Genomic DNA, 13,445 nt, shown 5'->3' on the forward strand with positions numbered 1-13,445 from the left:
TGCTGTTACATATAGATAATATTATGGTATTTTTTTAAAGAGTATTCACATTCTTTCTGTAAATTTGCAAAAATTGAACAGTTATTGGGTAGCAATAGAAAATGTTGTAGCTCAGGGTTGAACAGTGAAGTTCCTCTTGTTCTCCAAGCTTGGCTGTTTGCTTGCAGATCTTTCCTTACCAAACTACGTAATATTTCAGTGCTAAAGATGCTACCTAGTCTGATAAGAAAAGATTTGCTAGCAAACAACCTTGCAGAGCACCAAGGACTCCATAGATGTAGGATAAATATTCTGTCTATATAATCAATAGGAATAAATCAAATACTGTATTATATTAATTGTAAAGAAGGTCCTAATGGATGTAGATAAAAACATAAACTCTGTGCATCATCCTGAATTAATTAAATACCTGGAGATTATTATCTCTCGGAAAATCAATGGAAAATATTTCGTGCACAAAAATATTTATGTATGATCCAGAGGAAATAAGGTATAAAAACCACTATGAAAAGTGGTCATTAAAATTACTTTTCATCAAGTTTTATATGTTTTTAGGTGGTTCCAGTTAAATATTTTAAACAGATTAACACACTAAATTTGAAGGACAAAACAAATATCCAGATTTGTTCCTGGATTATATATCAGTTATACTGTAACTTTGATATTTTGATGATGATTTTTATTTTCCTCATTTTAAGAATATCACTGGGCATATTTGTTAACCTTTGTTATATAATAGAGTGAAAATGATATTAATTTTCTACCAAAGGCTTAAAAGGTGTATATATTGAAATATATATAAAAAATATATCCACTAAAAACAAAATTATATTTAACACAAAGAAATGAAAAGAACTTCATTTAGGAAACAGAATTTAAATAGGCAAATACACCATGGAAGATACTCAGCTAGCCAATTATGCTTGTGAAAAATATCTTAGAAAAGTAATTGATTAATAACTGACCTTAAGTAAACAAGGTATTATGAATGTAAAATACACGGATCGATTTTAGGCCCAATTTTAAAAGTATAGTTTTCAAATAGTATTGATCTTGTTTTATTTTTCAGTGGTCTGATTACACATTAAGTATTTGTCCACCTGACACCAGCACTCTTTAAAGATTATATAGTCTAGGTGGAATAATGTGTATGATTAGAAGATTTAAAATAAATCCTATAAAATAAATAAAAAGTTCTGGGAATGTTTAGCCTTGCAAATAGAATTGATAATGGTGATGGATGAATTATGATAACCCTTCTATAAATGCCTAAACAGATGTCATAACAAATATGCCCTATATCAATTATGTCAAGACATGGAACAATTTATTTGTTTTATGAAATCTATTCTAGTTTAATATTAAGACAAAAAATCAAAAAGTTATGAGCAGTTCAATAGTTGAAAAAATTCCCAGAGAGGCTATTTTTTCAACTTATTGTGAATCGCTTAATTTGGATCTCTGGATGGAGCAGGAAATTGTACCAAAGTGCTAATAATGACATTCTTTAAAAATGAATTAGGTAAGGCTGAATCACCACCTCTATAACTTAAACAAAAAGAATTTAACTATGAATGCATTTTATTTCAAGTTGTAGGGCTAATAAAAGTCAGTATTTACTATAGGTATTTCCTATAATAATTAAGAATAAATAAATTATTAAATATCATGTTGTTCTTCAGCCTCTTTCTTTAAACTATCAAGACTGATTTGAATTTTATTGCAGTATTCTAGGGTATTTGAATTTAATTCTGCCTTTTAGTGTATTAACTATTTCGCCCAATTTTCTTCCATGTTTAGATTTGGTAAGTATTACTTCCAACCACTTATGTACTTTTTTAAAAAGAAGACTAAATAATACAAGCAAAGGACTAAATCTTGTGGAACCTTATCTGATGTTTAAATAAGCAGTTTTTGAGCACCGTTTTCAAGGCAATGTATCTTCATTGTCATACCACCAAGCCTGTACTTAATTGTTGCCAATCACAGCTTTGTCAAATGACTTACTGAAATAAAGACAGGGGTGAAATGCTACAGGTTGAGATCAGTTCGTCCGAAACTGTAGTAAAAAAAATGAAACCAGTTTGGGCAAACTGGTTTTTCTGACAATCAGCTGTGACACATGATTTATATTAGCTAAAAAGCAGGATTTCCTGCTTTCCAGCTAATCTAAGTCACATGGCACAGCAGATTTCCCCCCCCCCCCTCGCTATTCACTTACCTTTGCAGGTGTACGTTTTTGATGCTCTGCATATGCATGGGAGGTCCTGCACATGCACAGAGGTGGTCTTGTGAGCAAAGCGAACATGCGCGCACTCACATTGCTACCGAACCGGTAGCAAAGGTAAGTGGATTTCACCCCTGGGTAAAGATATATATTACTCATAATCTATTAACTCTATTATTAAAGATATACCTTACTCATTAGTAAGAGCTGCAGTGGCGCAGTGGTTAGAATGCAGTACTGCAGGCTACTTCTGCTGACTGCTGGCTGACTGCAATATGGTGTTCTTCCCAGGTTGACTCAGCCTTCTATCCTTCCGAGGTAGGTAAAATGAGGGCCCAGATTGTTGGGGGCAATAGGCTATGTAAACTGCTTAGAGAGGGCTGTAAAGCACTGTGAAGTGGTTTATAAGTCTAAGTGCTATTGCTATTATCTATTAAATCTTTGTCTGACAAGGTTTGTTTCTGACAATTCCATGCTAATTCCTGGTCATTACCATGTTGAGTTATAAGTACTTTGAAAATCATCCCTATATAACATTTGAATTGAGCTCAGGAAAACAAAGAAAAATATCCGTTTCATTATCCTTACCTGGATAAGGTAGTGTGAACATAAACTGAGCATTTCCAGCAGCTGGAGATGGCTACCTGCAGCAAGGACATCCTGAATCACTCCTGGCTCCAGCAGAACCTTTAAGCAAAGAAAAAAAAACCAAAGCGTTACAATTTCTTTTTTTAATGCAATTTTTAATAAGAATTTTTATTACAATAGTAAAATGAATAACTAAATTCAGACAGCATAATAAATAAATAAAAAATAGAGAAAAGAATAAACAGTACAGGAAAAAGATGAAGAAAATTAGAAATATTATAAAGAAAAAGAAAATAAATACATAAAAGGAATGACTTCTAACCTTCATCACATATATAAACATATTTTGTAACTCTTCAACCTTATAAGATTATAAATAAATAATTAAATATATGCTAATAATTAATTAATCATTTAATAAGCAAATCCATGAAGTATCAATTTTTCAATCCTGGTATCAACAAAAAGTCCACAAGTGTGCAAAATAGATGTCTTATTTTAATCTTGCTTAAATAAATCAATTTTATTTCTTCCCTTTAGTTCTAAGAGTTTTAATCTTTAATTCAATCAAATATTGTCTTGGGATTTAATTTATCTTTAATCTTCTTTATCCCATTGCATATGTCTTCAAGGATCGAACAAGCCTCTTTTGTAGATCCAATAAGAGAACACTTTAGAAGTCATTCACTTTGCATTTCCCTTTTAATTTTTAAAATTCCAGCCAGTTTCTTTTGTGTATCTAGGGTCCTTTTCCAAATCATTCTCTTGAACAGTCATTTGTAGTTCCACACTCTGTACTTTCTCTGTCTTTTCAGACAAAATTTGTTCCACATCTGTCATTTCTTCATTAATATATTTTGGACACAGTCTATCTATAGAAGGAGACATCATTACTGACAGTATTGATATTGTAATTACTAGTTTTTGGCTCCATTGTTTTAATGTTTCTGATATTTTTGGGCATTTTGTAAGTCCTAGTAGTAACTGACATCAAAAACAGACTCATATTTTTTCCCTTCTTAGAATCTTTAGTCCCCTCTAGTGTTCATCTTCTAAAATCATAAAATAATGTATCTTTGTTGTGGTTTGCAGTAGCCAGGATAGCGAAAATAAGCCTGTTTCCCATAGGAAACTATTTTTAGTTAATTACAAACATTTATAGTAAAAGTCAATATTCCAAATTTATCTGGACCATTAATCCACTTATATGTTTCTTAGATCAAAAACATATTTAGCTTTTCACTGTTGAACTCAAATTCATTATGTTCTTAAGCTTATAATCAATTTTTCTTTTATTTCAAGTTGAAGATAAAACTTAACTGATGCCTTTTCAAACTTGTTGTATGAAAGGTCTCTAATAGCTTTAAAATGGTTAAATAGGCAATTTACAAAAGTAGTTAGAAAGTAAGGTTTGCTATCTTAGTGTTCTTTAAAAGAGTCTGCCACAGCTGCAAGCAAGATGGTTCATCCCTTTGTGTCCCACTGCTTAAATCTGAAAAATTGTTGTCCTGCGGTCTCTACACAAGAAACACAATCCAGAGCAGGGGTGGATTGCAGGCAGTAGGCCCCGGTACGGGCATACCGGATTCTGCCCGGAGCACCGGGTACCATTCCGGTATGCTGCTTCAGAGGGCCCACCCGCCCGCCCAAGCACCTTATCTGTCCTTTAAGCCTTTGGCACTTCTGCACATGGCACATACGGCACCTGTGTGATGCTCCGCTGAGCAGCTGGAGCATCGCGGAGGCTTGTGGAGGCATCGTAGACAGGCATGACACCATGTGGGCGATGCCAGGCCCGTACCTGTCCTTTAAGCCTTTGGCGCTTCTGCCATGTGGGCGATGTCGGGCCCGTTCCAACCGTACCAGTTGGAATGGAATCCGGAACCCACCACTGAGCCAGAGCATATGTAGGCAATCTCCCACCCTCTCCTTATCTTCTATCCTCTATTCCCCAATACCTTGGTCTTTGTCGAGGATGTCTCAGTTCCCCATGGAAGTTCACAAAGTGACATTTCTTGATGTCATTTTTTACAAAGCTGCAGATACACAATTTCAACAGTCCCAACTGTGTTTGAAAGCTTTTACAAACAAAATGCTTAGCTAGTGTTACAAAGTACTGGTTACAATAATGTTATTCTTCATAACAAAAGGGAAAGGGAAGCACAACATCTATTTCTAGGGTCACAAAGGTATTTTTCTAAGTTAAGGCGCTCATTCACACAGAAATCTGCATTAAACCAAATCAAACCATACAATTCAATGTTAAAGTAGCTGGAACTATCTGTCATCTTTTCTGACAGATCTTTCATCAAGGCTAAAGCAATACTCTAATATAAGGAAGAGCAAATTCAAGACAGCAAAGACTTTAATAAAAGTCTATTTAGAAAAGCCCTTTTCCAAGCAAAAATGCACTAATTATAAGATGGGAGCAATAACATACATACATAGGAAAATGTAGCAAAGCATCCTACATTGAAGTTATGTAGAATATAAATTTATGAAATGTATCAAAAATGTAACAGTAGCTATTTGGTGAGAACATTCTACCCTGACATAACTCTAAGTGGTCCCAAGTCCAAGTAAAAGTGATCTTCACTTAAAGGCCGTGTGATTAGACTAAGAGACACTGTTGCCCCAAAGCAGTACAGGAAACATCAATATCAGTACCAAATTAAGATGCACACAGTTTAGGGAAACTATTTTGATCAGCAAGGCAGAAAATTCTAAAGGAAAAAAAAGATGATCTGTGCAAAAGAAGATGATCACACCAGTTTGCTGTTTTATGATATCCAAATAGAGTCTCATTTTGCCTAATGATAAATGCTAATACCAAAAGAATATGCAACATTACTGCAGTATCTTCTCTGGTTTTAATCTGATATTATTATTTTGAAAAAAAAAAGTAGGGAAGACTATTACTGTGGCAACAAAGACCCAAAGTTTCACTAATGGAGGGGTGCGGGTGGGTTTCAATATAATATGGAGATGTGATATTACCATACATGGCTTGATTTCTCAGATCCATGTGTTAAAAATATAGTACTACAGCATCCCACAACCATGAGTCTATATGGAATGTGACCGTATGAAAAGATTTTTTTTAAAAAAATTAACTACATTTTATCTTTTTAATTTTAAAATCAATATAATTCATCTAATTATGGCATTGGACTGCTTGGTAAGACAATGCCAGTTCTAGCAGACAGGCTCTGTTTTTTGTCAAAAGCTTTTAAAAGCAGAAGAATTTAAATATATATATCCTTGAGCATCCAATGAATAAATCAAGCCTGGCTTATGGAGATCTGAGGGAAATCATGCATGTGACAGAATCCAATCTGGGACCAGAGGTTTAGACTTCCATGCTTTCGGACTCATGGTGGAGCCTATTTTCTACCTGAGGATGGGCTCCACCGCAAATCTGAAAGCATGGAAGATGAAGCCTCTAGTCCCAGTGACGGACCCAGATTGGATTCTGCAACATTATCCTGGGACACACATGTTTGCCATCATGTGTGTGAATCTTTTCGGAAAATTGTATCAATGGGAAGATTGGAAATAGTTAAAAAAGTTGTTTTTATCAACCTATCACAACCAAACTTAAGAAATTGTCTATTGTAATAATTTCAGTGCATAGCTTTAGCGTTTAGTGTTAGGTACGGAGAGCCACTGGGTGCATGAAACAGACTTTAAAAAGTAACTATAAGCCCACTGGGTTGTACTAAAAAGAATTCTAGTGGCATTAGGCAAAATATGCTACTAAAAAGTTTCTGAGACTTAACAAGGCAATAAAGCAATTCAGAGTTTATTAGGCATGGCCCATTTATTATCTCGGTTAAGAGCAACTGTAGCCACTATACCAGATTTAATTAGAAAAATTCAAACATGCCATAAATATCCTTGGATTTTCAGGGACAAGGTTAGGACAATCAGGATTCTCAAATAATTTTAAAGTGAACATCAGCACAAGAAAAGATTTTTGTAATGTAAAGTTGGGTCTATAGCAGTTTTCTATATTCGCAGCTACCTCCTGAAAATTGCACTACTAGCTGCATGCTTCTAAAAGAAAGTTGGAAAACCAGGCTGACAAAAAGATTAAATAAAGGTTAATCAAACAACAAAAATCACACGTTTTGTTGAAATATTACATATTTTTGCAAAATTATTAGGTAGTGCTACATATGCATTTCAGTGTAATTCTTTCTCAACAGAGTGACTTTCCTATGAAGCTGCCTAAATCATTCATAAATTCTCATGAATCATGAATCCAGCTTTTAATGAACAGGAAGAATTAATCTTCACTATATACCTTACAATTCCCATTTTTAATACTAAATCCCCGCAACACCCAACGTTTTCACTAGAGGTCCCAAGATATCCACCTTCTCCAGGAAAGAAATGTTTTACTTTCCTACTGTCCAAAAAATGTAAGCAAATAAGTAAAAGAATGATACAGGGTTTTGTGTGAAATATATGTGAGTAAGCGTAATTAAATACTTAAGTTTAATTAAAGTAAGTTTAATTAAATATTTCAAATGCAGCACAATGCAGTACAGGACACAAGATGCCTACCAGTAAGACACAGGAGGATCAGCATGTCATAAACCATCAAGCATGCACTGCATCTTAAAAATAAAATCTGAATTGAAACCATAAATATGTTTGGATAATCAGAGAGATTATACAAAAGAAAAGAGAGTATAGTTTAAAAAATATCACAATGTACAATGTTCAATGGTGAACCTTTTTGGCATCAAGTTCCCAAACTGGAACAGGCGTATGTACATGTATGCGTGTGTGTGCCGGAGTATTGGAAACCTGAAGACCAGCTGCCCAGTGTGCATGCATGCACCAGCCAACTGGTCTTCCGGTTTCTGGTGCTCTGGCGCATGCGAAGACCAGCTGGCTGTCATACATGTGCATGCTGGAAACCAGAAGAGCAACTGGTGATGGCATGCATGCCCACAGATATGGCTCTGCATGCGACCTCTGGCACAGGTGCCATAGGCTCGCCATCATGGTACTAGGATTTAAACTGGCAGAACAACATTGGAAAAATGAAACTTTGGCAACTACATACCCTGTTTCCCCGAAAATAAGACCTTCCTGGATAATAAGCCCAATCAGGCTTTTGAGCGCATGCACTAAAGCAGCGATGGCGAACCTTTTTTGGCTCATGTCATAAGGGGGAGGAGCGCAGAGGGGTCATGTGTGGGCGTACCGTACTCATATTGCAACACGCAACCCACCCAGTGCGCGTGCGTGCATGAGAGGCGCGACCCCCTCCCATTTTTCCATGCTTTTTTTGCCCTCCCCAGTCTTCACAGACTTTATAGGAGCCTGGAGAGGGCGAAACCAGCCCCCCCGCCCAGAGGCCCTCTGGAGGCTTCAGGGACCTTCAGGAGGCTTTCCTGAAGCCTCCAACAGGCAAAAAACAACCCTACGAGCAAACCAGAAGTCACTCTTGAGGGCTTAAACCGACCCTAAGAGGAAACTGGAAGTCTGTTCCCGAACTTTCTGTTTGCACTCCGGAAGCTTCAGGGAAGCTCCTGAAGCCTCCAGTGGGCCTCCGGGGGGTGGTGGTGGTGAAGGAGGCTCTTTACTCTCTCCCCGGGCTCCTATAAAGCCTCTGGAGCCTGGGGAGGGAGAAAAATGGCTGTAAAAAAGGCTGAACTCAGCTGGCCAGTGCCGCATGTGTGTTGGCCAGCTGACAGGGCAACGCCTCGCATTCCCTGACAAATGGCTCCACGTGCCACCTGTAGAACGCGTGCCACGGGCTTAAAGTAAGCCCTCTCAAAAAAATAAGCCCACCTCGCAAATATTGCAACACAACAGCAGCCAGGAGGTGACCACACTTACCGTCTCCCTCAGCTAAAAAATAATAAGACTTCCCAAAAAATAAGAACAACCGCTTATTTCAGGCGTCAAAAGAAAATAAGACCCTGTCTTATTTTTTGGGGGGGAAACATGGTAGGAAAGAAAGACCCAAAACAGAATATATTGTATGAAAAAGTCTGCATATATTCATAATATTCATCTATTATATTCATAATAGATGCTTAACTAAATTCAAGTATGAATGGCTGTTTTATATTTCAAAGACAACTTATGCTTTTAAGAAAACAAATCAAGAGACCAATAAAAAAGTACCAGACAAAACTATTTAAATAAATATAACCAATTGAAGAAAAGGAGAAATATTTAAGCAATGGTTTTAAAAAACTTTAAAGAAGGAATTAGTAGGGTTTTTTTCAATTTTGTTTCAGTTAACTCCATACTTTCACTATTTTTGGCTAACAGTTTGAAAAATGTAAAGTGATTGTCTATAATGTGGTTTCATATTTTAATAAAGTGTGTACCGCATCACATCACAATTGTGCACAATCTACATGGCATGTTTTCTCCAAGAAGCTCAGATTATATATGTTTCACTTCCTAGAATTTTATCCTTCCATAAAATATATGCCACTGGGAAAAAATAATCAGTTAAAATGTATTGGATGAACTTCACAGCTGTGTAACAATTTGAATAGGACACCCGTTATATCTCTTTGCTGAATCCTTCCTCTCTTTGCACTTTTTATATAGCACGTATTGTTTGTAACACTAAATGCAAAAGACCTCTTTGACATGTCACATAAGTTTCATGTCAGATTTAGACAAATCAGGATTTGGCCACTTACAATCCTAGGGTTTTTAATTTCATAACTTTTTTTAACAAGAATACTTCAGAATTAGTTCAGAATAACTACTTTATCCCTGAAGCCACCTCTTTGTACTGCAACCAATAGGTGCCTATTGAAGAATCAGGTCAGGCATGTTTGGTCCTCAATGGGAGAAAGAAGATGGTGAAGGTCAGCTAGGGCATCAGGAGCCATGAAGTGCAGGAGACCAAGAGGGCATAGATGTGGAGGGAAAGTTGAAACCCTGCAATTGTATGTGCAGGCTGCCAAGAAGCCAAATTTTGATCACATGACTGTGGGAGAGCTGCAATGACCATAATTTTGGACACAGATCATAAATTCCTTTGTTCAGGAACTGCTGTAACTTCAAACAGCTGAATAAATGGTTGTAAACCAATAGCTATCTGTGCCTTGTCTTTACAACCGGATAAATAAGTCAGGCTGCTAGAAGTGATGAATGGCAGAGGCAAGGAGCAGAGCAGAGAAGAAGGATCTGAAAAAAGTGAGCCGTGGAATCTGCCCGCTTTCTTATTGCAGACGAATAAAGCTAAGAGAAGCTAAATTCTAACAGATGTTTGCAACCATTCCTTTGTTTCATCCAGATTTTAAAGGAGAGGTAAAACTAAGCAATCACTTGCATAAACCCCCAATACTATAGAAAGATGGTTTCCTTCAGACCAAGAAGGAAAATACTGATCAGTTTGTCTTTCTTGGCTGGCTCTCCAAATTCCTTATCCTTCCTACAATTCTTCAGGATGCCTTACTTTGCAGTATATAAATAATCTAGCTGCTCCACAATGATTACATTTTCTCAATGGGAATAACTAATGGAAAGTCATACCTCTTGGGACGATATATCCTAAACAAATGATAAGCATTTTGGCAGCAAGGTAAAGATGGTATATGGCTGTGCTCTCAGAGAAGTATGGAGATGAGAATGCACAAAACCACTCATTTGCTAACAAATGTTTTGAATTATAACTGGTGAAACCTTGGGAGTTTCTCTAGTATTTCAATGGCATTGAGTTATCACATAGGCACAGAAACATCTCACTGTTTTTAACCTGAGGCTTCTATCATTTGAGAATAGGTCTCTCAGGAAAACATTCCAGGAAAAGCAAGCAAACAAAACAGGACTTTTTCATATAGGATTACTGTTAGGATGATCATACAGTAAACTGCAAAATTGAGTTTAGGGTTTAATTTGGAATCAGGAAACTTGCTTTTAACTGATTCTTAGTTCAGAAATCCAAAGTGTGATGTCTTGGCATTTTAACATTTTACCTAGTTACTGTAATCTTTCTCCAAGATGTATCTTTATCTCATAGTTAAAATTAAGAACTCTGTGAATTTTTGAGACTACACTATGAAGATAAAGTCAGCTACAACATCTTTGTTGATCTTTCTCCCAGAAGTTGCAATTCCAATTTCTATTCTTTTTTATCCAGTAGTCTTTGTTGGTTTCTGTTTTTAAGCAAGTAACAGGGAAATATACCTCCTTGGGGGACTGCTTTCTTTTCAACCATTCCGTTGCTCCATATACTAATCCAAATGTTGCTTCCTGGTCATCATTAAAATTCTTCAATAAACAGATGGAGTGTCTAGTACACCCATGTTTTAAGGACTATACACAGATTGTTGTGATTTTCTAGTCAAAAGCTTTAGTGTAATGCAACAAAAATAGGTATCTTACAGGAATTACTTTGTCTTTTATGTTTTCTATTCATTAACCTATGAATTTAGCTTATATGTCTAGCAGTTCACACTCCACATATTGTTGAGATTTAGATTGCAGAACTTAGAGCATTATCTTATGAGTGTGTGAAATAAGAGCAATTGTTTGATAATTTGAATATTTTCTAATAGGCTCATTTTAAGGTATTTGAATATTTATTTCACAATATTTACAGCCTGCTACAAACAGCATCTGGGTGAGGTACAACATAGAAATATAAATTGATATTTTCATTCCCTTGGCCATTTGTTATTCATATCTGTTTATAATTCCCAAGTAGCATTTTAACTGCATCATCTTTTAAGATTACAAGATAAGCTTAATAGCCACTGTCAAGATTCCTTGTAGATTGCTGCTTACTAATTTTACTGGGAAATGAACTAGAATCTACAATGATTTTATACAAAAATGTGTTTCTCCACTTTTAGAAAGTAGCAGAAAACCAGAATTTTATTCACCTTCAGTCAATAGATGACTAATCAGCAAATTGGCAGATGCAGCATGCCAACCACGAATTAATGTTTTTGTGACTGAAAGTCACACATAACTTTTGCCCTCTTGATTCAAGAAGGGAGGTTTTTAAATGAAATTTACTGGAATACTTCTTAAAACCATATTAATACAATATTGGAGAGGACAGAAGGCAACAAGATTGAATTGGATTGGGTTGGGAAATCTGGAGGAAAGAAAGACCAAATTTTTCTTCCCTGTACAGTACAACCCTATGGGCAGTAAATCAGAATTTTCCAGTTCTCCATTCTACAATACACATTCTACACATCTGGCCCAGTACAGAACTATTATTAAAGGCCTGAAGGCATTCCATAAGTCCTGGTCTATACTGTTTTCCTATCCCAATTGATCTCTTCAATATTATGAGTGAAGTTATTTGGTAAAAGCAGTTCATATAACTTTTATAGGCCGATTAAGGACTGTAATATTATACCTGTCCAGTGTACGCGAAGTCCAGAGCTTGCTTTAAACCTATTCCTGTGATGCCATGCAAATTCACTTCATCTGCACAACTTTCAACCATACAAAGACTGAACATTGCCTAAAGGAAGAAATGAAATATTTATTCATTAAAACTGTTATGCATAATGTCCATGTTAAGTATCAGAAAACAGTGGTTGTTCTCTTGCTACTCCTTAAAAAAGATCTTTGTTAAACAGGGACTGGCTCCCAAATGGTACAGAGGTTTCTATTCATGTGGCAAAGACTAGGCAAAGAGATTATCTCTGTAATTTTTCTTTTCTCCTATACAATAAACCTCTGTGTCTTTTGGAAAGCTGCTTTGGAAGGCTGGAAAAATACACAGGGCACTGTATGAAGAAGAAAAACAACTATGAAAAGCTTAGAGCAGAATTTGTAGTGTCTTTTATAAAACGAAGGAACAGTGTTTCCAATCTGGATTTAATCCAATGAAGTTATTAATCAATATGCTATATCAGAACTGTCAAATTCCCGGAGCGGGGGCCAGATGCATCACACATTGGTCACGGTCACGCTTGGTTTAGCGAAGGGGGGGAAAGCCCAATATGTCATGTGACGCTGCTGTGACGACGTGAGTTTGACACCCCGGTGCTATATCTTCAAGGGAGTCAAATTTTGGAGTTACATTTTGTTTTATTCCACTGATATTCTTCCATTTCTGTAGGAGCTTAAAGCAATGGATATGATCTTCTTCCATTTTAATCTGTCATTATGCCCATAAAAAAGGCTAGGCTGAAAGATGATGACTTTCAATCAAAATACCCAATCTGCTGAGTCTGAGTGTCCCCAGTCCCAAATTGACATTGGTTTCACTGTACATGGCCAGAAGATTGTACTATTGAAACTATGAAGGGGTTTTGTTTTGCAATTTTACCTTTTAGTCACCAAAAGGGAGACATGAGAGCCCTATCTCTCATTTATCAGGGTAGTGGAATGGATACCAATTGAGGCACTCCTGGAAGATGGGTGTTGGCAGCAGAAATTACCACTCTCTTTTGTTTTAAAAATCTTACTGAGCCCCAGCAATCTATACTTGAATATCTAGGAAATGAAGAGAGATACCTGGAACTTTGCTCACAGTGGCATATTCATTCATTCACTCTATACAAGTACAAAAGGACTTTTAATCAATTAAAAAACAATATTACAGCAACTACTATGAGGTCCCCCTGAACTACAGATCTCTGCTGGCCAGGAGAGGCCAAAATGTACAACTGCATAT

The 13,445-nt window shown here is 36.3% G+C and overlaps 1 protein-coding gene across 3 annotated transcripts in view; it reads right to left on the reverse strand.

The window, feature by feature from the left end:
* The window catches only part of KLHL32 (kelch like family member 32), an 84,082-nt gene that overhangs the window by 50,276 nt on the left and 20,361 nt on the right, over positions 1-13,445 (reverse strand). For 2 of the 3 annotated variants that reach the window (XM_014070214.2, XM_087718729.1), the window contains exons 4-5: positions 12,177-12,284; positions 2,816-2,914 (exon numbers count right to left, since the gene is read on the reverse strand). In XM_014070214.2, the coding sequence (XP_013925689.1) occupies positions 2,816-2,914; positions 12,177-12,284 (207 nt within the window). The remainder of the gene's footprint in view (positions 1-2,815; positions 2,915-12,176; positions 12,285-13,445) is intronic. The other variant, XM_014070215.2, reaches the window with a different exon arrangement.

This window comes from Thamnophis sirtalis, unplaced genomic scaffold (genome assembly GCF_051295495.1).
Source record: "Thamnophis sirtalis isolate CommonGarterSnake01/CBP01778 unplaced genomic scaffold, rThaSir2_p1.2 scaffold_6, whole genome shotgun sequence".
NCBI classification, from domain to species: Eukaryota; Metazoa; Chordata; class Lepidosauria; order Squamata; family Natricidae; genus Thamnophis; species Thamnophis sirtalis.